This window comes from Hermetia illucens, chromosome 1 (genome assembly GCF_905115235.1).
Source record: "Hermetia illucens chromosome 1, iHerIll2.2.curated.20191125, whole genome shotgun sequence".
NCBI lineage: Eukaryota > Metazoa > Arthropoda > Insecta > Diptera > Stratiomyidae > Hermetia > Hermetia illucens.
The window spans coordinates 11,225,265-11,249,642 of record NC_051849.1 but is presented as its reverse complement, the minus strand read 5'-3'; the positions used below and the strand labels follow the sequence as shown (position 1 = coordinate 11,249,642).

Below are 24,378 nucleotides of genomic sequence, written 5' to 3'. Positions count from 1 at the left end.
ATGAAACGTGGGAACTCACATCACTGCCAAAAGGTAACAAAGCGATTCGGTGTAAATGGACTTACCGTGTAAAACGTTGACAAGTATGAAGCACGCATCAAGGGATTCAGTGAACGTCGAGGAATTGATTTCAGTGAAACATTCAGCCCAATTGCAAAAATGGCAACTTTTCCCTCAATTCTGAACATAGCTGGGAGTGAAGAAATGCATTTTAAACAATTCGATGCGAATGTAAACAGTATATATTAAACAGCTAGGGTACCGCGATGGGACGGAAAAGGTATTTAAACTGAAAAGAAATCTTTATGAACCAAAAACAGGTCCCGAGGTGCTAGAACAAGCGCTTTGGAAATTTTCTAGTTAAATCTGGATTCAGATCGAGCGAGGTGGATCCATGCTTGTACACAAAGGAATGGCAAAAAGCTTATCCTAGTGTTGTTTGCTGACGATGGAGTTGTAGCTGCAACAGATTACTATGAACTAGAAACGTTCCAGAAGGAAATGAAGTCAAAATTCAAAGTCACATCTAAAGAAGCAGACTATTTCTTGGGATTGGAAATCGAACAAGACACAGAGCATAAAACAAATTAAGGCAGATCAACTTCTGGAGATGTTGTCAAGTACGCAGGGGGCGTCATTTCGTGACTGAGTCAGAGGCAAGCGATGGTGACAAGTTCAATCACTGAGGCAGAGATTGTAGTAGCAAATCAAGCAGCCACGGAAGTGATCTGGATGAGCAGATTAATTGGAGGAATTACAAAGGTCAGGCAAGCAAATAGCGAAAGAAAATACTGTTAAAATTTGATACATTGCACTAAAAACTACTACGCGATAAACAAAGGTACACAGTACCATACTTGCTTAACGAGAGTTGCAAACGTCAATCGCAAAATTTCGGTTCTGTTGAGAATTTTCTTCCCAACCATGCCACCTGTCAGTAATAGCCAGTTTTCAATGTTGAACATATATTTTATAAATATAAACTTGGACAGTTCACAAGAACAAATACTCTGCACAACACATTATACAAGCTAAGTAAAAATTAAATGATAAAAGTCTTGTCTGGTAGGAGAAATCAAGTACGAAATAAGGCGTATCTAAAGTAAACTACAAATGGAAACTACAAGATACATATTCACAAAAGTACAGCAGACATTTATCATAACTCCATGCCTTCTCACTCCAACTCCTCTTTCTACTATTGTTCCCGCTCTCCTCTCATATGCTCGGTGAATTACAATGTACAATACTCAGTTAAGATAGGAATTGATTTGAGTAATTCATCAATATTATACTGTTCTAAATGTTTAATTAGTTTCTCTGAATTACGTAGTAATGAAGTGAATATTTTTAAATTTTCCACAATTTCTTTAGTCATTGTATCGGACGATCGACCAATGAATTCTGATAATTTCTTACCTAGTTCAGATTGAATGAATAAATCATCCAAATGCACGAGTGCCGTTGATTTCGACGAAGATGGAACCGATGACATGCTCGAGTCTTCATTGCTTTCACATAAAAACATCGTGGATAAAATACTTAAGGCAATAAGGGCTTCATTTTGCATTACTAGATGCTGTGATGTTAACATATTTATCATACTGTCCACAGTTCCCTCGGTATGAATGAAGGCTCGAAGACTAGTTATGTCAGAACAGCTTTCACCTGTACTGGATGATGCTTCCCCAATGCCGGCAGTGGCAGTAACTGGCTCCGCTGGATTAACTAGACTGCAACCCTTTTCATCTGGTTTTATATATACCGCACTTGTTGATGGCACACTACTTCTAGTGTGGTACGCGTGCTTTATCAGCCATGCCATTAGCCGTAATGACTCACCTGTGACACCTGCGTAGTCTGATGATTTACTCCAGTGGACTAACTGCTCAATTAGCTTTTTGTTTTGTAGTAGTTCTAATGCGAGGCTTTCTGTTAAATAGAAATTTCACAAAGTGGTTAATAAAAGAGAATCAATTACTGCTTTTTTCAAGTACTACCCACCTTGTCCATCAACAGTCATTCGGAGCGTTCCAAGAAGTTTGAAAACAACAGGAGGTTGATGTATTTCAAGCATAGGTAATATGGTTTGCACAAGTCCAGCTTCTATTACGGCCCCTTTATTGGGCTTTGGTATCACCAAGTTTCGTAAAGTGCTAAGAAGGGCATGCTGCAATCGCATATCGTCGTCAACACCATTATTTTTCGAAAGGATAGCTGTAAAGATACAAACAATTATCTAATATTTTTTTTTTCTCAGAAAGTTTTCTGTAGTCATTTTTTCAGACTCAGCCAGAACACAGTCTAGCCATAAATACCGTCAATACTGTGAAACGGCATAATTAATGTACATAGCGGCGAATGCAAAATGTTTTTTGTTTTCTTTTATTTTTTGAAAGACGAAGGAAAAATAATATTTTTGCGACTTTTCCGACGATACTTCGTTTGAACCACTCGAAATTTGGATGGCGTATTAAGCATCCATTTTGCTCCAAAATGTCCTATAATTCGAAGTAAAGCGGGTTCAGGTGGGGGCTTCATTACGACCAGTCTTCAGCACGGATAAATACTAAAACATTATTCGTTTTAACTCCAGGACTGGAGAAATGGATATGAGTAACACCTTTCCAGGAGACTCCCCAACAAACCGTCGTGAACGTGGGAGTCTTGCCTTTGTCGGCATATGATGGACCGAGCGATATTTTTGAACAAACTTTTGCGCTACACACACAATAGCTTTTTCAATTTTTCGACTTCAATTGCAGAGAAGGGCGCGCTCATTATATCATTTGCAATCTCTCCAGGTCATCACAATGCAGGAAGCGATTCGTGACGCCAATTTCATACTAGACGCTATGACTTTCTGCTTTCGACAAGTGTTGAGATTAATTCTCAATCACACCGCTTCAACCACCTTTTTCATATAAGCAGAGCGATGCCGACCGACTTTAGACCGATCAAAAACATCGCCTGTTTCTTCTTAACGTAACACGAAAAATCGGCCTGTCGTTCACCTTTAACGGTCGTAAAGACCAGTATATCTTAGCGTCGCTGTGCCCCGCCTTCAACAAATCAACACAAGTTTCTGGATTATGACGGTTATTGCGGGAAATCTTACCACATTAAATGCCTAGATATTCCTGCAGTATTTTTGGAAAGTCGAGCAAAATTTGCCAACAACATATCCTATCGCTGCAACACCTGCCATGGTTCCACGCAATCGAATGCGATGCAGCTGCTTAATAAACAGTCCACGACCTTGGCAGCCACTCAGCGCGCTGTTGAAACTTCTACTTTGGTACCGCAGCCGAATGGAGTCCAATTACCGGCCAACTATATCTTCAGCTGTTTCTACTTCTCCTTCTGCCAAGAATGACTTAACCAAATCCAGTTATTCAGCACAATCACTGAATTCGTTCGAAAACGTGAATCGCAACATTCTTGCAGTGTCAAAAATGCGATGATCTACTAAGTCGCCGCTGTCTACTTTTTCCCGGCGGCTTAGGAATTCTTTCGATAAGACTTTGACTGAAGGCACTTCCTACTATGCCTAACAATGTAGCCTCAATATCTTCTCAGGAGCCTGTGCGACGAATTACGATTCACCGAGCCCCCGATCCTGTCTCGTTCCATCGCGCCTTCAACGAGGCAATATCTGCAGCCTCCTCAGCAGGTTACGAATTGGAACAAAGCCCCTCCACTTTTTAACAACGTTCCCGTCGCCAACGAAGCTCCACTTCCCGCCGCTGTTATACTCGTATTCCCTAGCATTTCATCCACGCCGGGCTACAGGTGGCGTCCTCACCTAAACCGTTATTTATCACCAGGCTAGCGTTCGCAACTTCTACGGACGATATACCGGAGCACATAAAGGGTTGGTTTACTTTCTCCTTTGTTCTGTATCAAACTGACAAAAGACAACACCGACCGAGTGATTGACCTTCACGAATTTGACGTTCTCGGCAAGCCCTCTTTCTGGCCTGAAGGTGTAATCATCAAGTCATATAAGTAACCCAATTCGCGAGTAAATTTCAGGACAACCCGCCTGTTTACTGTCCGTCTGTTTTATCAGAGTGTTAGGGGGTTTAAGAATCAAGCTAGGGGCCTTCAATCTATCCGCGCTGGTTTAGCAACACCATGCCATGGACGATGCTATATTAAACTCCAAGATCTCCGAAGGGTACCCCATTTTCCGCTGTGACAGGGACGGGGATACATCTCGTAAGTCCACCGGCGGTGGGATACTAATACTACCCTCCCCGCCGAACTCGTCTTCTCCTCCTCTGGTTTTCCTTTTGACTGTGTCGCTCCTCGTGTCTCCCCGCCCAACTTCCTCCCGTTCATTGTATGTTGTGTAAACGTCCACCTGTATGACAAATTGTTTGACAGTTTGTCTGAACGCGTGACTGTCAGATTCTCTTCCTTTACGGAGATTGGGAGACTGCCCATGCTTCACTGGCCTTATCATTCTTCCAATTCCTTCTAACAACCTCCCCAATTCTTCCCTTCTACTTTCTTCTTTTATGAACACTTGCTCTGCCCCCACATTTCCCTCCCCCAGTGACCTCCTTCCAAGACCTGGATGTAGAGCTTCCAAAATGTCTAATTTTATCCTACCGTTCCTCCTCCGACTTTACCTCAATTGAACCCTCCTTAACACTCTTCAACTCCCTTGTCAGAAACATCCTTGCATATTACTGTGTGGTCTGATCCCCCTCCCGAATCTGTGACTATCGCGCTCTTGAAGTTGTACAACGCAAATTCTTCCGGATCCTCTTAACACACGTAGTGCGGACATTTTTTAAGTACCCTTCGCGGAGCTCGAGATTTACTTTCACTCCCCGATCCCGAGGCTATGCCGATCCTACAACGCCCTACAACTTGGGTCCTTTGACTCTGTATCCTTCTTTAGTTTTAAGCGTAAGGTAAGCCGTTTACTTGCCGGGCTAGTCAGGGTGGATTCCGAATTACTCATGGCATCAAGACATGAACTCAAAATTAACAAACTAAAAACAAAAGGCCAAGAAAACACTGTCGTCGAGCTAGACATAGCGAATACCAACCACAGTGTCTCCTACCACAAAACCTTCAATGTCGCGAGTACCCAGGAAATAAGGGCCGAGAAAAATATCGCCCACCAGAAGCCAACGAAGAAGCGGAGGTCCGCTCGAGTCCTACTCAAGAACCAATACCATTACATATTCTGAGCAAGATTGCGAAAATTAAGGAGGCCGAAACTTACCTCCTTCACGCGCAATCGATCTCAGTTTGATCTCTGTCGAACAACAAAACAAGAGGAGCAGAATGCGCAAGAGCTCGGACAAAAAGGAACTTCTGCAAACAGTGAAACGCGTTTCGAAACCTTTCAGCGAGGGGCCAGGAGTGACTTACCCCTCGTTTTGATTCATCCAGAAGAAGAGGGTAAATAAAAGGTCGCCGTTCATTAAACATCGGCAACTGAAAAAAATAGTGTCCGGATGGCTCAGCGGAAGGTCACAGTTCAAATCTGACTGAAAACAGGGATTTGAATGTCGGATGCCAGTCGACTCAGCTGTGATGAGTACCTGAGTCAAATCAGGGTAATAATCTCGAGCGAGCACCGGTTTTTCAACAGGACAATGCGTCTACACAAAACGCCAGCCGCCACCACCTTTAAAATCTGTTCGAAATATTCCCGCAATCTGTCCGTCGCGGCTTGTTGTTCGATAAGCAAAGTCTCATTCTTGTCATTAAGATAACATAAATGTTCGGTATCCTGTGTACGTTGATGGGGTATTTTCATAAATCGATTAGAGACCACTGTCGCCTTCTGGCCGTCAGTGTTTAATTTATCACAAAGATTTTAGCAATGGGTTTCCCGGGTAATACCAATCACTTTTTTTGTTTGTCGGGTGGCATTTTTATGGATTTGCGATTGGCCGGCGTTTTATCGACGAACAACTTATGATAGAGGCTTTTCTTCTCGCGCACTCTCATTTGCACACCAAGGGCTGCATATGCCTGTCTGTGGATTGTAATTTTAACTTGATTTCACTTTTCTTCGAAGTCGTTAGCAGCCTCGGAAGTGAAACCATTTCGTCCCTTTTCTTCAGGAAATCGCAACTATTTAAGTCACGGAGGACCCGTGGTACGGTAGCTTAACAGTACAGCAATCAGCGACCTATGTTGAGGTGCGATGATCTCATAAAGAACGGATGTGCTGACAGTGACGACAAGAAAATGACACTTGGCACTAATGCCTACCCACTAATTAATTTTACAACAATAATGAAGGGAACAAGATACAAGAGCGGCGATCAGGAGGTTTTAAGGGCTAAATACTTTATCTTTTTATGATATTAAATTATATTTAGAACTTAATTATATACAAAATGAAATTAAATTAATATTAATTGCCGCAATAGCCAATCTCGAAGACAGAAGACTCTCTATTATTTTTATTTATCTCCTGCCGTCAAGTCATGGCACTCTGCTCTCCACTCTTGTGGCGAGGTCTAAACTGAATGGAGAGCGCCGGTGGCGTCATCTGTCCGCTCGCATTCTCAACATTCGAAATAAATTTCGAATGACTCCGCCCCCAGATGAAACCGAGGGATTTCAGCGACTGAATCCGGAACTGTGTTCCCCATCAGTTCTTGAAGCGAACGCGCCGTTGTTTTGGAATGCACACGGGCTTCAGGGAGACCGCCTTTTTGTGTCCACCGATCTCGAGCTGGAAGAAATGTTCTCCCCGCTCGAGAACGCGATAGGGGCGTTCATAAGGAGGCTGCAGCGGCTTCCGGACGGCATCCGTCCTGACCAGGACGTGCGTACACGTGTTCAGTTCCTTGGGCGCACAGACAGGTGCGGACGAGTGTTGGGTGGGAGGAGTGGCCTTGATGCGTCGGAGATGGTCTCTCAGCAGACGCACCAACCCCGACTCTGTGAGACCCGATCTCTTGTCGAAGACCGGATCACTTCGGAGTCTCGGGTTCTCCCCGTATACCAGCTACGCGGGGCTGGCAGAAAATTCCTCTCGGCGAGTTGTACGTAGGCCGAGTAGGACGAGAGGCAAAACTTGGGTCCAGGACAGATCGTCGCGTGCCATAATGGTGGCTTTCATCGTCCGGTGCCAACGTTCTAGCATCCCATTGAATTGCGGGTGATATGCAGTAGTCCGCTGGCGTTTAAACCCCAGGGTCTACTCAAATCGCATTTCCCTGGTCAGTGATGACCACTGCAGGGACGCCAAAGCGAGGTATACACTCTCGACAGAGGGCTTCGGCACAAGATTGCGCCGTAATATCCCTCAGAGGTATTGCCACAGGCCACCGTGTAACCCTGTCGATGATTGTGAGTCAATACTTGTAACCGTGCGAGTCTCGCAAAGGCCCTACTATGTCGAGGTGTATTGTGTGGAACCGCTTGGTAGTGCGGGGGAATGAGCCCACTTATTTCCTTACATGCCTAGTGATTTTACACTTTTGGCACGCGATGCATTCTCTGGCCCAGGAATTGACATCCTTGTTCGTGGAGGGCCAGAAGTATTTATCGGTGACTAACCGATTTGTTGACCTGATGCCTGGATGCGCTAAGTCGTGAACCGCGTGGAACACTTCCTTGCGAAAGATGGCCGGAATGTATGACCGAGGTCCCTTTTCCGAGTCTTCGCAGCAGAGAGAGAGGTTCGAGCCGAAGATGGGCAACTCCCGAAATTTGTATTTGAGGTTGGATTTGAGGCTCTGAAGTACTGTGTCATCCTCCTGCGCCTTGGCAATAGCCGAGAAGTCGAGTGAGGCGGGGATGTTAACCTCGGAGACACGAGACAAAGTGTCAGCAACAATGTTGTCCTTGCCGGACACGTGCTGGATGTCTGACGTAAACTGGCTTATAAAGCTCAGATGTCGAAGCTGACGGGGGGACGCTTTGTCGGGCTTTTGTTTCGAATCATATGTGAGAGGCTTATGGTCCATGAACCCTGTGAACGGCCTGCCTTCTGGCGAGAAACGGAAGTATTTGATGCTCAAGTACACGGCGAGCAGTTTACGATCGTAGGTACTGTAGTTCCGTTGAGCGGGGCTCAACTGCCTAGAGAAGAAGTTCAACGGCTGCCAGACGTGATGAATTGGATATCGGTCAGGAACAGTCTGTGCATTTAGCCTTCTGTAATCCTCACATGGGCGCCATTCGCCGTTTGACTTAGGGATCATATGCAGTGGGGAAGACCAACAGCTGTTTGATACCCTGTTGAACGAGTTGTTCAAACTCTTTCCGCGCAATAGCCAGTTTCTGGGATGGTAGAGGACACACCTTCGAGACGATCGGGAAACCAGCAGTGTTAATGTGGTGCTGCACATTGTGCTTCACTGGTTTGGAGAGACTACACTCGGTAGTAATCTGGCTGAACTGAGAAGTGCCCGAACACAAGAGTCGATAATGTCTTCTAAAAGAACGGAAAGATTATTGCCTGGGTGAGATACCATTTGTCCCGACGAATTAAGGTTGGTCGTGGAATCTATAAGAGACTTGTTTTGCAAGTCCGCGAGCAATCCATAGTGACACAAGAAGTCTGCGCCTAGTATGGGGAAGTCCTACGCAAGCCAAGACTTACGCCCACTTGCCTATACGGGTGGGTGTTGATACGGGAGGAATTTGCCGCTGCTAGTTTCAGGGATTGTGGAAATAGTTTATGGTGTTGGGGTACGGGAAGAACCGAAACTTCCGCACCAGTATCCACGAGGTAGTTGCGCCTGCTGAGAGGGTCGTAAATTGTTAGGCGACGTGGCGCTGCGTCCTGCGTGGCCGTCGCCAGGACCCCCCGTGGACCTAGTTTTTTGCAGCAGGCGTGAATTTACAAGGGATTGTACATTTAGTGGCTTTATCGCCGAATCTGCGGTGGTACCAGCAAATCCCTCGGTCCGTGGACTGTCCTGACGATCTGCTACCTCGCCACAAGGTCTCCACCAGTCACCACGACTGAAACTGCGTCTTTTCCACCAGAAATAAGGACAGAATGGTCTTGTTTTTTCATTCAATACTGTTTCAGCCAATTCAAGTTTGAAGCACAACAGCGGGGAGCCTCTCACATTCTGGTAAACATGTCTTAAACTAGTAAACTATTCACTTATTCTGCTCGGCGAGAAAATTTCCTCGTAGTTCGCTTCTTTGGTTTGGTGATGAAGTAAAAGGATTTCCTTTACGGACATAAACAGCTTTTTAGAATGCCAAACTCAACCGCTGAATCGAAGAGGATTAAGACACGACGATGCATCCTATTAGCCATAGTTAGATGCATACCCGACAACTTCCAGAAGGAAATGGCATCTGCACCCTCAAATACAGTTGCAAGGACGTTATTAGTTTTTTTTTTAAATGAAGGGGCTTTGATTAACATTTTTTTAATACACTTTTCTTTCAATTTACAAAAATACCAAGAATGCTGACTTACATTTCTGCACGTAACAATGAAGAATCTTTTGATAGTACTTACCCAACAGTTTATTCATGATTTTATTTTCCACCATGTCAATGCAATGACTATCAGTGCGGGCAAAGTTTCCAAGGGCCAAAACTCCGGTTGTTAATAAGTCGATGTCATACGAATCAAGCCAATCTTCCATATTCTTTAAGAGTGGCGTCGAATATAAATAGTGCATCGATTCATCTGCAATTAAATATCCAATTTTTAGATTAGATTCAATCGTTAGATACCTTCGCTTAAGCGGCCTACCTCCAGTTAAAATTAAAACAATTAAATCACATGCCAATTTCATTAAGGCTCTCGCTTCACTCGTACTTGCTAATGTCTTGTACTTTTCCAATAGTTTATAGATTGTTTCACATAGCCCCTCTTTAGCTAGTAATAATTTAACATCGTCTGGGAAAGAAATAATTGTTTCGGTCAATATTTAAACTTTCTTAAAAATTGATTCGATTGGAAGTTTTCCAATTTCTGAATTAATTATTAAAACTTATTTATTAATTTATTCAATGAAGGTAGTTCTTACCATTCTCTGCTTGATAGTGAAGCAATTCAAGGCACAATTCAGCTAGGTCAGGATTTGTCGAACCGGCCAGAATTTGTGCCAATTGCTTGTTTAATTTTGGCTCAAAATTCAAATCCGATACATTCTCCGTTAATATACTTAACGGTGGTAAGATATTCAGTAATAAATCTTCATTCTGTTCCACATTTGTCATACATTTATCTATGATTGCTTGAATCTTATCCATTATTTTCAGCTCCATTGCACGTTTTGCCAGTATCTCACCGCCTAACAAATAATTGGAAATGAATCCCCCTCGAACTTTGATGAATTGAAGATCTTTTGAACTATCACAACCAGCTTCAATATCCAGTAACCGCATTAGATCTGCATCACCTTCTATATTCAGGATCATATTGCGAGCGTCATCGTTCATATAGCATATATTGCCCAGAGCACGACAAATCTGTATTGTTAGATCCATGTCGAAATTTTCATTGGAATTCCGTCGCAGGCAATTGATTAAGGCTTCTATGATTTCTTTCTGTGTGAATTTTTTTCGTTGTGCTTCAGTTTTTGTAACTTCGGCAATACATTTTGCCGCCTCCTTGCAGACTTCCACATTACTTGATGTGATTATTCGTAAAAGGGGTTCAGTCAAATTGTAATTGTCGAAGCTATTTGGTTCTGATGTGGTTACTTTATTCAATAGCGAGAGAGTTGATTCTGTGTTTTCAATTGTTGCATTTTTGAGACCGTCTATAATGTCGTCAATTTCTTCTGAAAAACGGAGCAGAAAATACAAAATGTTAATCATTAGTTTCTTAACAATGTTTAAATACAAAGTTCATGCGCACTCCGAAGATGGTAAAGTAGTTGACTATGCCAGAGAGCAGACGAATAGCGAGGCCTCAGCTCAGGAGATAATAGAGCTCAGATAGAGTCGGAATCCCGATGCGATGTTGACGAAGACCGTCAAATTGCTAGGACCAAAGTTGAGGGCAACAATCCCATCATTAAGTAATCAAGTGCCTGCAGCGCAACCGACCACAGTATCAATGACACCAACCAGCACAGGTCAATAATATTATTGAAGAGCATGTAGAAGTGATTGAGTGAAGAAGATGAAAAAGAACCCATTTAACTCCGTCCGTTTAATCCACTCCAAATGAAGCTAAAAAGGTAAAAGTTCTTGCAATCCAGGGAGAAAATCTTTAAGCGTCTTTAAAAAGTAAAAAGCGCGAGGACAGATAAGTTTCATCTACGCGGAGTCAGTTATAGACCACGCTCATCAGAGACCAAGGACTTCACGCCGTCACCCGATTCCCTCGCACTCTAAGGACACTACCAATGACTATCCGCCTTCAAAAACTTGGATTCTAGCCCAAAAAGAGGAGTGCAAAGTGGACAGCAAAAAGAGAATGAAAGTTTCTTCCCAATTGATCATGAAATGGATCGGGGACTCAGGACTTCCTTACATTCCTAAACGCAAACAAAGAGATTGGAGACGCTGCTCTATATTATTATTATTATTCTGTTAAGGGAAAGTCGAACCGCGTCCTTGAAGAACTATTGTGCCCCTTTTACTGGTTATAGTGTACCTGTTGATCATAGTATCTCAAGCAGGCCTGTAACCGTTAGGAACTTTAGTATGTTCCCCACTTCCAGAAGTATCGACCTACTTTGCACAAGTGCCGGACACTGTCCCAAGACGTGCATAGAGGTTTCGTCCTCCTCCTCACAGAACCTACAGGCAGTGTCCGTAGATATCCCTAGCTTCCCTAGGTGATAGTTCAGCCGACAATGATCAGTGAGAATTCCCACTATGATTCGGAGGTTCTTTTTGGTGAGGTTTAAGCAATCCTTTGTGCGTGGGTTCGTATCCCCCAATAAGCACCCTGGACTGCTCCATCACTGGTAGGCCCACCCAATATAGTTCCCTCAACCGTTTCTCTTCGTTTCTTAGATTCATAGCCATGAAACCGTTTCCGATTCCACAGAAGGGTTCTGGCCCGTGTAAAGGCATCCCTGCTCCCTTCTTGGCTAGTTCATCCGCTGCCTCATTGCCTTCCAACCCAGCATGGCCTGGAACCCAAAGTATCCAGACCTTGTTGGACGAGCCGAGTGTATTCAGTCTCTCAAGGCACTCCCATACCAGTTTAGAGTTCACCTGGTTGGACCTAAGTGCCTTGATCGCTGCTTGGCTATCGGTGAGAATAGCTATGTTCTGCCCCCTGTAGTTCCTTTGCAGATTAAAGGAGGCACATTTGTCTATGGCATAAATTTCCGCCTGGAATATGCTAGTGTACCTGCCCATTGGCTCAAAGTACATTTTCCTTGGACCAATGACACCGCACCAACGTGTTTCAAACTTCTTATCGAAGTGAAACCTCGTTGTCATGTTGTCCCTCGGTATCAGTAATTCGGGATACCGCCTAGAAAGGATATCAATCTTCCTTCGATTCAGGCAGCTCCCCGCCTCACTCATGCTACCGGCCATCCTGAATATTGATCTCCTTGCCTGCATCTGTATGTGCAGATGGAGAGGGTCAATCCCAGAAGGACCTCCAGGGATGCCGTTGGTCATGTCTTCATTGCCCCACTGATACACACGCAAGCCAGCCTTTCGAGCTTATGTAATTCTCTGGCTTGTGTGCTGAGTTGGGTTCTTTCTGCTCAGATTACCGCTCCATAAGTCCTGCCAAATCGTCACGCTCCTCCATAACGGTAACGGGGGTCCTCAAAATGATTGCTTTCTCCAACTTACGATATAAGCTGAACGTTCTGGGCCTAACTGGGCGAACTCTGGAGACTGCTCCTTTCCCTCTTGCGGCAATGTGATTTTATACTCTAGAAAGCCAAGTGGTAGCAGATGCGAATCTGATGTCGAGTTGTTTTTGATGGTAACCGCAAGGCGCGCCGTTTTGACCTAGGAGCTGGATTGTGACAGACTTCTAACTACAAGATTCCGGTCCAGGTTAAGGAACATCACAAAATCCAACAAAGACTTCCGATATAGTGGAGAAGAATGCTTTCTGCGAGCAATTAAACGAATGAACGTATGAATGAAGTGCTCTAACACACTTCACGGCCCTGATTCAATATGGATTATTATTAATTAAACGAAGTTCAGAGGAGGCTTCCTAAAGGTGACACTGTGATCCTAATGGACGATCTAAATGCTAAGACAGGACCTAACAACACTTTGCTCGGACAAGTGATAGGGAAACACGATCTTGGGGACCGCAACGGGAATGGTCAGAGGTTCGGGAATTTCTGCAATTTCCACCGCCTTGCTATTGGTACCACATTGTTCGCGCACAGAGTCTCCCATAAGGTCAGAATATCGATGAGCATTGAAACACCAGTGCTCTTTTTCGGATACTACACAGGTCGTCGGTCACGTTCATGTGGAAGCGAATTGTTGGGAGAAGGGGAGGAAGACTCTAGTGATCACTGCGAGCGACGTCAAGCGTGACACGCTCGAACTCCGATCCTGAGCAAAATTCCGAGAAGTTCAGCGTGATGTACGCCATGACTAGAGAGAAATTGCTATTGCGCTGATCAAGGAAGCGGAAGATACCGCAGATCGCAATGATGCTTGCATGTTCAAATCTTCTGATGGTCCTGTGAAGAACGTCAACTTTCGACTTCTCATCCACGACGATGACTAACGGAAGAGATGGAAAGAACACTTCAAAACGGGGTGGAGGTTGGGGGATGTCGGTATGAAAGGTATTTCGGAGCCTAGTCACCATATAGTGGCAGCCATTTGATTTTTTCAGATTTTTCGGTTGGGCAGTTTCTGAGAATGGCCTCCGTTAAATAAATGATCACTTTCGATCCCCTGAACCCCTGATCCTTTCCAACGAATGTCAAAACTAACACCGGCTTCGAAAAAGTGGTAGACGGGATGCTTGGCCCCTGAAAAGCCAGACATCGCCCTAGAGGAGAGACAGCTCACCCTCAGAGAGAGACAGGTTGGCCTCAGGGAGCTATATTCCGCGTCAGTCTATCCTGGTGTGCACTGCTTGACCCCTTGTTCTATTGTAACTTTGTTAGTAATAGTGCGATTTCCACCAAACTTGGTAGGATCATGCTTTTCGTTGTAGCCTACATTACTGCAATTTCGCGGTGCTAGGATGAACTTAAGGGAGATTCTGCAGTCAATTACTGAAAATTGTAGTAAACTACTATTATTAACTTTATTTGAACAGATATCGGTATGGAGGGTATTTTGGAGCCTAGGCGTATAGTGGTAGCCTCTTGATTTTCGGTTGAGTAGTTTCTGAGAATGAGTCCGTTAAAGAAAAAAAAGATCTTTCCAACAAATGTCAAAATCAAGACCGGCTTCGAAAAGTACTCAGCGAGACCTTTCATTTGATACACCACATGACTATATTTGGTAGAAAAAAATGTACACTGCCCTTTTGCATGTATGGGGACCTCCCCTTTAATTCGACGTAAAAGGATGTAACTCACTGTATGCGTGAGCGTTCAGTTTCCACCTTTCCACCAAATTTAGTGTTAATCGCTGTTACAGTCTCCGAGAAGAACGCGTGTGACGGACAGACAAATGGACAAATGAACAGACAGACAGATGGACAAATGAACAGACAGATGGACAAATGAACAGACAGATAGTAAACCGATTTTAATTGTTTTGTTTTACACAAAACCTTAAAAAGGGCACTCGTTTTAAATGTGACAATTGGAGGGGTATCTGCGTGCTTTTTGCCGTTGCAAAGATAATAGCTAAAATATTTCAGGAAGTCATCAAAGAACATCTCCAAAGCTTGATTGATAAAAAGCAGATTCGCAGTCTGACGATTCATCGCGCTCTCCTTATCTGCACCGATGGGCAGAGCATCGAATCTGGAAATGTAGTTATCTAAACACCAAGATCAAATTAAGACTGTTATGGGCTAGTATTCCTTCTGTGTTGCTATATGAGAGTAGCACATGAAAAGTGAACTCCACTGTTACCCAAAAGTGTCAAACTTTCGTCAATAAATTTATGCGTCGTGTCGTCGGAGTGTGTTAGACTGACACTATTTCAAACAAAGAGTTGAGTCGACGTCAAAGCCTGCCACTCGTGGGCAGCGTGATTGGAAGATGGAAGTGGCAGTGGATAGATCACACTTTAAGGAGGGGCGACAATTGCATTGCTGGCTACCCCATGCAGTGGAATCCACTCTCCCAAGATGGCCAACGAGTGCCAACCTCACCAAGAATGAATGGCAACCATATATATATGCTACGGATGTGAAACATGGACCTTAACACAAACTGCCGCAAAATTGGCCAATACCGTCGAGAGAAGAGTCCTGACGAGAATAATAGGAGTTAAACGAGAAGACGACCAATGGCGAATCAGATAAAGCCAACCAAATATTTTACGACCATGGTGGTCAAAGAGTAGTATAGGTCCCAGGGCGAAACGTAGATTGGTACCCACGATGGAGCATAAAACCTAGGAAATGCCTGCTGAACCAACACCAACCGCTCTACTACCAAACCCTATCTCCACCTCCACGTGGTAACCACTGGGAGCTGTTTCTTAACGAAAAGCTGCAGACGGAGAAGGATGAAGGCGAGTCTCCCGCGCCTAAAAACGAGACAAATTGTACCAACTGGTCCTCCAGGTTGAGGGTTGGGTAGGGCTGACAACCCTACACGGAAAACAACTTGTTACGAAGCCACAACAGGAGCCGACTGGACGGATTACACAACGACGAACCCGGCAACGCCAACGAGAGTCAACACTGAAGCCATCCACTACACAGGAAATGGATGCCGCAATAACCGCAGTCAACAGAGGACCTGGAGATGGAGCATCAACAAATGATCTTCGCAACCACCTGAAGAACGTTATTATTGATACGGCCACAAACATACTTGGCCTCAGCCGCAAAAGGAGTCGGAACGGCTAGTTTGATGATGAATGTAAACTAGCAACGGAATGGAAGAATGCCGTATACCGAGTAATGCTGCATTCTCGAAGAACTCGGGCACGCGCAGAGACTTATCATGAACTCCGTCGAGCGGAGAAACGACTTCACAGACGGAAAAAGGAAGCCTGGGAGAACCAACAAGTCAGCAGAATGAAGCCTTATACACCTCGATGCTCATCCTGCCGAGACAAAGAGGGAAATCTGATTTTCGACAGAATGGGCATATTGGAGCGATGGGTTGAATACTTTGATGAGCTACTGAACAACCAGAACATCGGCAAGATGGAGGTCCCGCCAACTGAAGACGACGGACAAATACTGCCACCATCAAGTATAGTAGAAACAGTCGGTGCAATTCATCGACTAAAAAATCATAAGTCGTCAGGAGCCGATGGAATTACAGCAGAATTGGTTCATCAACTTGTGCTCTAGGTATGGAAGAGCGAATCAATGCCTGACGATTGGCAAAGAGGCATTACCTGTCTCATACATAAAAAGGGAGATATCACACAGTGCAGCAATTATAGGGTATCATGTTGCTGAGTACCATCTATAAGATATTCTCCGCTATCTTGTTAGGCCGGATAGCCCCATACGCCCAGAACATCATTGGCCCATACCAAAGAGGCTTCACTCCAGGCAAATCAGCAACAGATCAGATTTTCTCTGCGGCAAGCGATAGAAAAACTGTTGGAATATGGGCACCAGTTGCACCATCTATTCATCGACTTTAAAACCGCCTATGATAACATAGCCAGGGTAAAACTGTATACGGCCATGAGAGAATTCGGTATCCCGACGAAATTAATAAGACTGACTAGGCTGACCCTGACAAATGTGCGAGGCCAGATGAAAGCAGCAGGATCACTCCCAAGACCATTCGACATCAACAACGGTCTAGGACAATGGGATGCGCTATCATGCGTCCTCTTTAACCTTGCCCTCGAGAAAGTGATCCGTGATGCTGAGGTAAATTCAAGAGGTACGATCCTCTTTAAGTCCACCCAACTATTAGCCTATGCTGACGATATCGACATCATGGGAAGAACCACCCGAGATGTACAAACTGCCTTCATCCAGATCGAGCAGGCGGCGCGAGATCTTGGGTTGGACATTAATGAAGGCAAGACGAAGTACATAGTGGCAACGTCAGCGCCGGTTGTGGATAAAATCCGGCTCAATAGGTTACGGTGGACGGGTTACTTAATCCGTATGGATAAGGATGATCCAACCCGGAAAGTCTATAAGGGCAACATCTATAGTAGAAAAAGAAAACGAGGCAAACCCTGCCTAAGATGGAGCGATGGCATAAGCCAGGACGCCAGACAGCTTTTGGGGATATCGAATTGGTGAACCTCGGCGCAAAACCGGGATGTTTGGAGTTCCTTATTAAGGCAGACCTAGACCGGATACCGGTTGTTGCGATGATGAAGTTTCCAAATTAATCAAGCTTCGGAAGTTTCAATGGCTGGCTACGTTCAGCGTATGGACGACACTCGGATTTCTGAAAGAATATTCCAAAGGGGAACAGAAGGACGAAGATTAATAGGAAAACGCAGATTCTGTTGACGAGAGTGGAGAACCCGATCAGAGACGAAGGCCAAAGCTCGAAATAGGATGTAGACCCTCGACGGCGATGACAATACCTAATGAAGAACTTCGTCAGCGTACGAGTCAGACATCCATAGAGGCTTTAATCAGAAAGCGGAAGTGGCAGCAGATATGTGGATAAGTCGCACGCACATCAAGGAAGGGCGACAACTCCACTACAGATAATACCATGCCATGAAACCACCTTTCCAGGTTGACCCGAGAGTGAACCCTGGGAAAAACACAATATTCTCGGAAAATCATGGAGAATTCAAGCACATTACCAGGAGTGGACAGCCGGACATGCACCGTCTGAGGACGATTCAGTACAACATCGAAACCCAAATTACATTTTCTTATCCGCAAAGCAGAATAAATATGTGACTTTTTATTGAAAATATATTTTCCTGTCGAACAGATGTACTCTTCCCAGAAATATTTTTTCACTTGTAGTCACTTTATCAACGTGTGCTAGTCAATTAAGGAACTTGCCATTTCGTAGCAATAATCCAACTCCGAGTTTTTTTTATCTATTTGTCGATGTAATAATAACGACGACAAAAACTGTCACCTACCTTATTGAATATACACCGAAATAACGTAGTTTAGCGATATTCTTACTGATTATACACAAGCTTATTGCAAATCAAACATTTTGTTTCAATCTGTCGTTAGGCTCTTGTAATATTAATTCCAATGGCAGAGGATATAATTTATTCGCTTTATTGATTTTCGCACTAGCGTGTCTATTGTTAGACCATGTAATGACAGTGCAATCTACATCAACCCTTTCTGCGTATTAACCACTACATTATTCTGATTAATTTGTGAGATATTGATTTGAGATAGATGTACATAGATATTGGGTGGCGCTAGATTAGCCCCTGAGAGCCATTCTGCAGGCTATCATAATAAGCAGGAATAGATTTCTAACGGGGTAGATGGGGTCATGTGTAAAGTCTGATATGCGAATGCTGTGAAGCACCGACCGAGGCAGCTCAACAAGCATCTCAAACGGAAATATCTTTCCCTGATCCATACTGAAATTGAAGTTGAAACTGAAAGGTTGGACTGCACGTGGATCTTTCCCAGTAACAGATAAACTATTACTTAGCCCAATATCACTTTCAATTGAACGGCTTCAAGCACTCAGCTTGCTATAATTAGAATCTTCTAAAAATACACCTCCAAACACAACTTCGACAAGCACATGATGAATGCTTGGGTTGAATACTCTCTGAACATAATGAATACCAAAACGAGGCATCAACATATTACACAGTCCATTTCATATCGTCGACGGGGTCTCATAAACAGTAAATGAAACAGGCACCTTGCTGGATGCATAAGGTAGAGCCAGTCGTCGATGTCTCACCGTCTTCCCTGACTGCAGGCGGGGGTCCGCAAAGCAGCGTCGGTTGCCACGCAATCCCCCAAACCCCTGCGACAGGACTATGATACTACTTCGCACGCTTTCCATCCAAGTGGGAATGTTTCATTTAATGAATGTAAACATTTCACATCATCATAATATACAAACGTTATGCAGGCCCAAGTGAATTGCACTTGGCCACATCACGTCCGTATGTTCGAACATACGCAGGGCGCTCGCGGTTCCTGAAGCTTCCGTAGCCTTTCTACATACCATTATGGTTCTACTTCGCATAATATTGAATCTTGCTTGCTGGCTTGCTTGTTGCCGGTTAAAATAGGGGAGGCATATCCGCACAGAATACGAGTACATTGAAAACAGCAATAGAATCACCGCAGACTAGGTTTCAAGATGGATATATCTTGACTTTAGCACGAAAGGGGATTGGCAGACGAATGCAAATATCAAGAACCAATTAGTAATCGTGAGATACGTGCAGTAGGGCCAACAAGGCAAACTATGAAGGCAAACGGAAAATATAGTTCGGAGCGTGTGGTATGAACTTGAATATTATCTGATTAGTGGTCTCAGGGTTTCTGGTCACATGCCCCATTTGCCTAAGTGGTGATCAGAATACACTAATTAAACAATGAATCATCCCTTATTGTTCCCTGCTAGTCGCAGGAATAACATCCTTCGACGATTATACCCACCTTGCCGTGGTAAGGAAACTCAGTAAAGAAGATCTGTCAAACTAAAGACGAAACCTGGTTGAGTGACAACCCAGATTAAGATCAACCATACTTACGCACCATTGCGCTCTGGCCTAGGCCTGCCTTAATAAGAAACTCCAGACATCCCGATTTTGCCTGGGGTCCACCAATTCGATATCCCTAAAAGCTGTCTGGCGTCCTGGCCTATGCCACCGCTCCATCTCAGACAGGGTCTGCCTCGTCTTCTTTTTCTACCACAGATATTGCCCTTATAGACTTTCCGGGTGGGATCATCCTCATCCATACGGATAAGTGAACCGCCCACCGTACCCTATTGAGCCGGATTTTATCCACCACTTGACGGTCATGGTATCGCTCATAGATTTCGTTGTTATGTAGGCTACGGAATGGTCCATCCTCATGTAGGGGGCAAAAAATTCTTCGGAGGATTCTTCTCTCGAACGCGGCCAAGAGTTCGCAATTCTTCTTGCTAAGAACCCAAAATCAAGTCTCCGAGGAATACATGAGGACTGTCAAGATCATTGCCTTGTCCAGTAAGAGCTTTGACCCTATGGTGAGACGTTTCGAGCGGAACAGTCTTTGTAAGCTGAAATAGGCTCTGTTGTCATCGTAGCTGTTATCGGTTGTGATTTTTGACCCTAGACAGGAGAAATTATCAACGGTCTCAAAGTTGTATTCTCCTATCTTTATTCTTCCCGTTTGACCAGTGCGGTTTGATGTTGCTCGTTGGTTAGTTTTCGGTGCTGACGTTACCGGCATATATTTTGTCTTGCCTTCATTGATGTGCAGCCCAAGATCTCGGACCGCCTGCTCGATCTGGATGAAGGCAGTGTGCACGTCTCAGGTCGTTCTTTCCATGATGTCGATATCTTCAGCATAGGCCAGTAGCTGGGTGGACTTAAAGAGGATCGTACCTCTTGCATTTACCTCAGCATCAAGGATCACTTTCTCGAGGACCAAGTTAAAGAGGACGCATAATAGGGCATCCCCTTGTCCTAGACCGTTGTTGATGTCGAATGGTCTTGAGAGTGATCCTGTTGCTTTTATCTGGCCTTGCACATTGGCCAGGGTCAGCCTAGTCAGTCTTATTAATTTCGTCGGGATACCGAATTCTCTCATGACCGTAAACAGTTTTACCCTGGCTATGCTATCATAGGCGGTTTTAAAGTCGATGAACAGATGGTGCAACTGGTGTCCATATTCCAACAGTTTTTCCATCGCGTGTCGCAGAGAGAAAATCTGATCTGTTGCTGACTTGCCTGGAGTGAAGCCTCTTTGGTATGGGCCAATGATGTTCTGGGCGTATGGGGCTATCCGACCTAGCAAGATAGTGGAGAATATCTAATAGATAGTACTCAGCAACGTTATACCTCTATAATTGCTGCACTGCATGATATCTTTTTTTTATGGATGGAGGTGGAAATCTTAGAAAGACGCTGCTGGGCCAGGTTGCAGCAGTGTGTGGGATTCACACCCACTAAAACCACCCCCCACTCTTCCGCCACTCCCCGCGGGACCACCGTGAAGTATTACTTCGCGGGAGAGGCTCTGGTTCGCTATACCAGCTCGTCCATGTCACATCTCCGTCGCGCCGCCTTCCGAGCTCGATCCAACTCCAGGAGTTTTGTCTGCACCACGGCTACTGCCTCATTTACCGCCATCCAGTTTTCCTCCGACTTCAAAATCTCTTCCACCAGGTTAGAGGGCTCGATGTCCGCCCCTAAGATGCTGTTCAACCTCCTTTTCTGCTGCAGAAATCTGGGACAATGGAACATAACGTGTTCCGGGTCCTCGAGTGTAGCGCCGCATTCAGGACAGTTGGGAGACTCGTCCAACTCGAAGCGATGCAAGTACTTCCTATAGCCACCGTGTCCCGTAAGGAACTGTGTCAGGTGGTAATTCAATTCTCCGTGCTTTCGGTTGACCCATTTCTCGATACACGGAATCAATGTATGGGTCCACCTGCCCTTGTCGGAGTTATCCCATCGTTGTTGCCACTTGCCACACAACTCTCTCCTGATGGCTTTTCGGAAATCCGCATTCACTTCGGCTGGATTTGCCTTCCGTTTTTCGTAAAGCCAGTGTGCCTCGCTCGCTAGAAGATCTATAGGGATCATTCCTGCGATAACACACACTGCCTCCGTCGACGCCGGCCTAAATGCGCTGCACACCCTTAGCGCAATTGGCCGGTATGCCGAACATATCTTCCTCCGGTTGACAGCGTGGTTCAACGCTCCCGCCTAGACAGGGGCCGCGTATAGCAGGATCGACCTCACCACTCCCGCGATGAGTAGCCTACGACTATACTTCGGCCCTCCCACGTTAGGCATCATCCTTGCAAGGGATGAGCTGGCATTTGCTGCCTTCTCTCGCGCATAATCCAAGTGTCCTTTGAAACTCAGCTTGGCATCGATCATCACCCCCAGGTATTTGACAACCGATTTTGAGACGACCTCACGATTACCAACCTGGATGGTAACCGTGTTGTTCTTCCTACGGTTGGTAATGAGGACCGCCTCCGTCTTTTCGTCCACCAGGTCCAGCTTGGCCATTCATAACCATGACTTGATGGTATAAATGGCTTCATTTGCATAAAGCTCCACGTCCTCGGGATGCTTTGCAATTGCAACTACCGCCAAGTCGTCCGCAAAACCAATCAGCAATCCGGCACGCGAAGGCCAAGCACTCCGTCGTACATTATGTTCCACAGCAGCGGTCCCAATACAGAACCTTGAGGCACACCTGCTGTTACAATGTACTCCTTCGGCCCATCGTCCGTCTCGTACCAGAGAAGTCTGTCCGAAAAGTAACTCTCGATGAGCCGAGCCAAGTAGCTAGGAACACCCAGTTTGGCCAAAGCGCCCTTAATCCAGCCCCAGTTGGCTGATTTAAAAGCATTTTTGACGTCCAGCGTCACCAGAGCACAGCATTTGCCCATGGCCATTGCATTTCGAGCCAATTCCACGACCTTTGCTACTGCATCGACCGTAGAACGGGCTCCATATTGCCGCTCTGAAAGATCTGTATGATATCTCCCTTTTTATGTACAAAACAGATAATGCGTCGTTGCCAATCGTCAAGCATTGATTCGCCGTCCCATACCTTGAGCACAAGTTGATGAACCACTTGGTGTAACTGGTCGCCTCCATATTTAACCAATTCGGCTGTAATTCCATCGGCTCCTGGCGACTTATGATTTTTTAGCCGATGAATTGCACGGACTGTTTCTCCTAAACTTGGTGGTAGCAGTATTTGTCCGTCGTCTTCAGTTGGCGGGACCTCCAACTCGCCGATGTTCTGGTTGTGAAGTAGCTCATCAAAGTACTCAACCCATCGCTCTAATATGCCCATTCTGTAGGAAATCAGATTTCCCTCTTTGTCTCGGCAGGATGAGCATCGAGGTGTATAAGGCTTCATGCTGCTGACTTGTTGGTAAAACTTGCGCGCCTGGTGCGGTTGCTCCCTGTACTTTTCTAGTTCACAGACTTGTTGGTTCTTCCAGGCTTCCTTTTTCCGTCTGTGAAGTCGCTTCTCCGCTCGACGGAGTACGTGATAAGTCTCTGCGCGTGCCCGAGTTCTTTGAGAATGCAACATTACTCGGTATGCGGCATTCTTCCGTTCCGTTGCTAGCTTACATTCATCGTCAACCCAGCCGTTCCGACTCCTTTTGTGGTTGGGGCCAAGTAGGTTTGTGGCCGTATCAATGATAACGTTCTTCAAGTGATTGTGAAGATCATTTGTTGATGCTTCACCTCCAGGTCCTCTGTTGACTGCGGTTATTGCGGCATCCATTTCCCTCTTATAGGTGTCGCGGAGGGTTGTGTTGTGGATGGCTTCAGTGTTCACTCTCAGAGGGGATTCTAGGTGGTATTGTTATTCGAGCTCGGAGCGCCATGCCAACGAGATAGTGATCCGAGTCTATATTGGCCCCCCTATATGTTCTGACATTCATCAAGGCTGAGAGGTGGCGGCATTCGATCAACACGTGGTCAATTTGGTTGAAAGTGGTCCCGTCTGGAAAGGCCCACGTATGTTTGTGGACCGCTTTCCGCGCAAACCAGGTACTTCCAACAACCATTTCGTGTGACCCTGCTCATTGAATAGTCCGCAATCCCTTATCATTTGTTTTTTCGTGTAAGCTATGGGAGCCAACGTATCGCCTGAATACTGGCTCCTTCCCTACTTGGCTGTTAAAATCCCCAAGTATGATTTTGGTATCATATCTGGGACAGGCTTCGAGGGTTCGTTCTACTGCCTCGTAGAAAGTGTCCTTCTCCGACTCTGCAGTCTCCTCTATAGGGGCGTAAACGTTTATGAGGCTTATATTTCTAAACTTGTCTCGCAAGCGCAGAGTGCATAGCCGTTCGCTTATGTTTTCAAAGCCGATAACAGCAGGTTTCATTTTTTGGCTGACTAAGAAACCTACTCCGAGCACATGGTTTACTGGATGACCGCTATAATATATGATGTAGTGGCTCTTCTCTAGGAAACCGGTCCTTGTCCATCGCATCTCTTGCAACGCTGTTATATCAGCCCTATATTTGGACAGGGTATCGGCTAGCTGCTCATCAGCTTCATCTCTGTACAGGGAGCGCACGTTCCATGAGAAAATGCGCAAATCGTTATTCCGTTGACGTTGCCGGGTCCGTCGTTTTAAAATCCGTCCTGTCCGAGGCTCCTGTTGTGGCTTCATAACAACCTGATACTAACCGATTAAGGTTGAGTGACTATAGGGGTTAAGATATTTCAACGAACGATGAACT

The 24,378-nt window shown here is 45.2% G+C and overlaps 1 protein-coding gene across 2 annotated transcripts in view; it reads right to left on the bottom strand.

Annotated features, from left to right (window-relative positions):
* Positions 1 to 315: 315 nt before the first annotated feature.
* The window catches only part of LOC119661287 (rap1 GTPase-GDP dissociation stimulator 1), a 76,780-nt gene continuing 52,717 nt past the window's right edge, over positions 316 to 24,378 (bottom strand). Inside the window, exons 2-6 of one of the 2 annotated variants that reach the window (XM_038070563.1) lie at positions 9,987 to 10,745; positions 9,710 to 9,856; positions 9,470 to 9,643; positions 2,005 to 2,217; positions 316 to 1,932 (exon numbers count right to left, since the gene is read on the bottom strand). In XM_038070563.1, coding sequence (XP_037926491.1) covers positions 1,235 to 1,932; positions 2,005 to 2,217; positions 9,470 to 9,643; positions 9,710 to 9,856; positions 9,987 to 10,745 — 1,991 coding nt within the window. In that variant the 3' untranslated portion in view covers positions 316 to 1,234. The remainder of the gene's footprint in view (positions 1,933 to 2,004; positions 2,218 to 9,469; positions 9,644 to 9,709; positions 9,857 to 9,986; positions 10,746 to 24,378) is intronic. The other variant, XM_038070564.1, reaches the window with a different exon arrangement.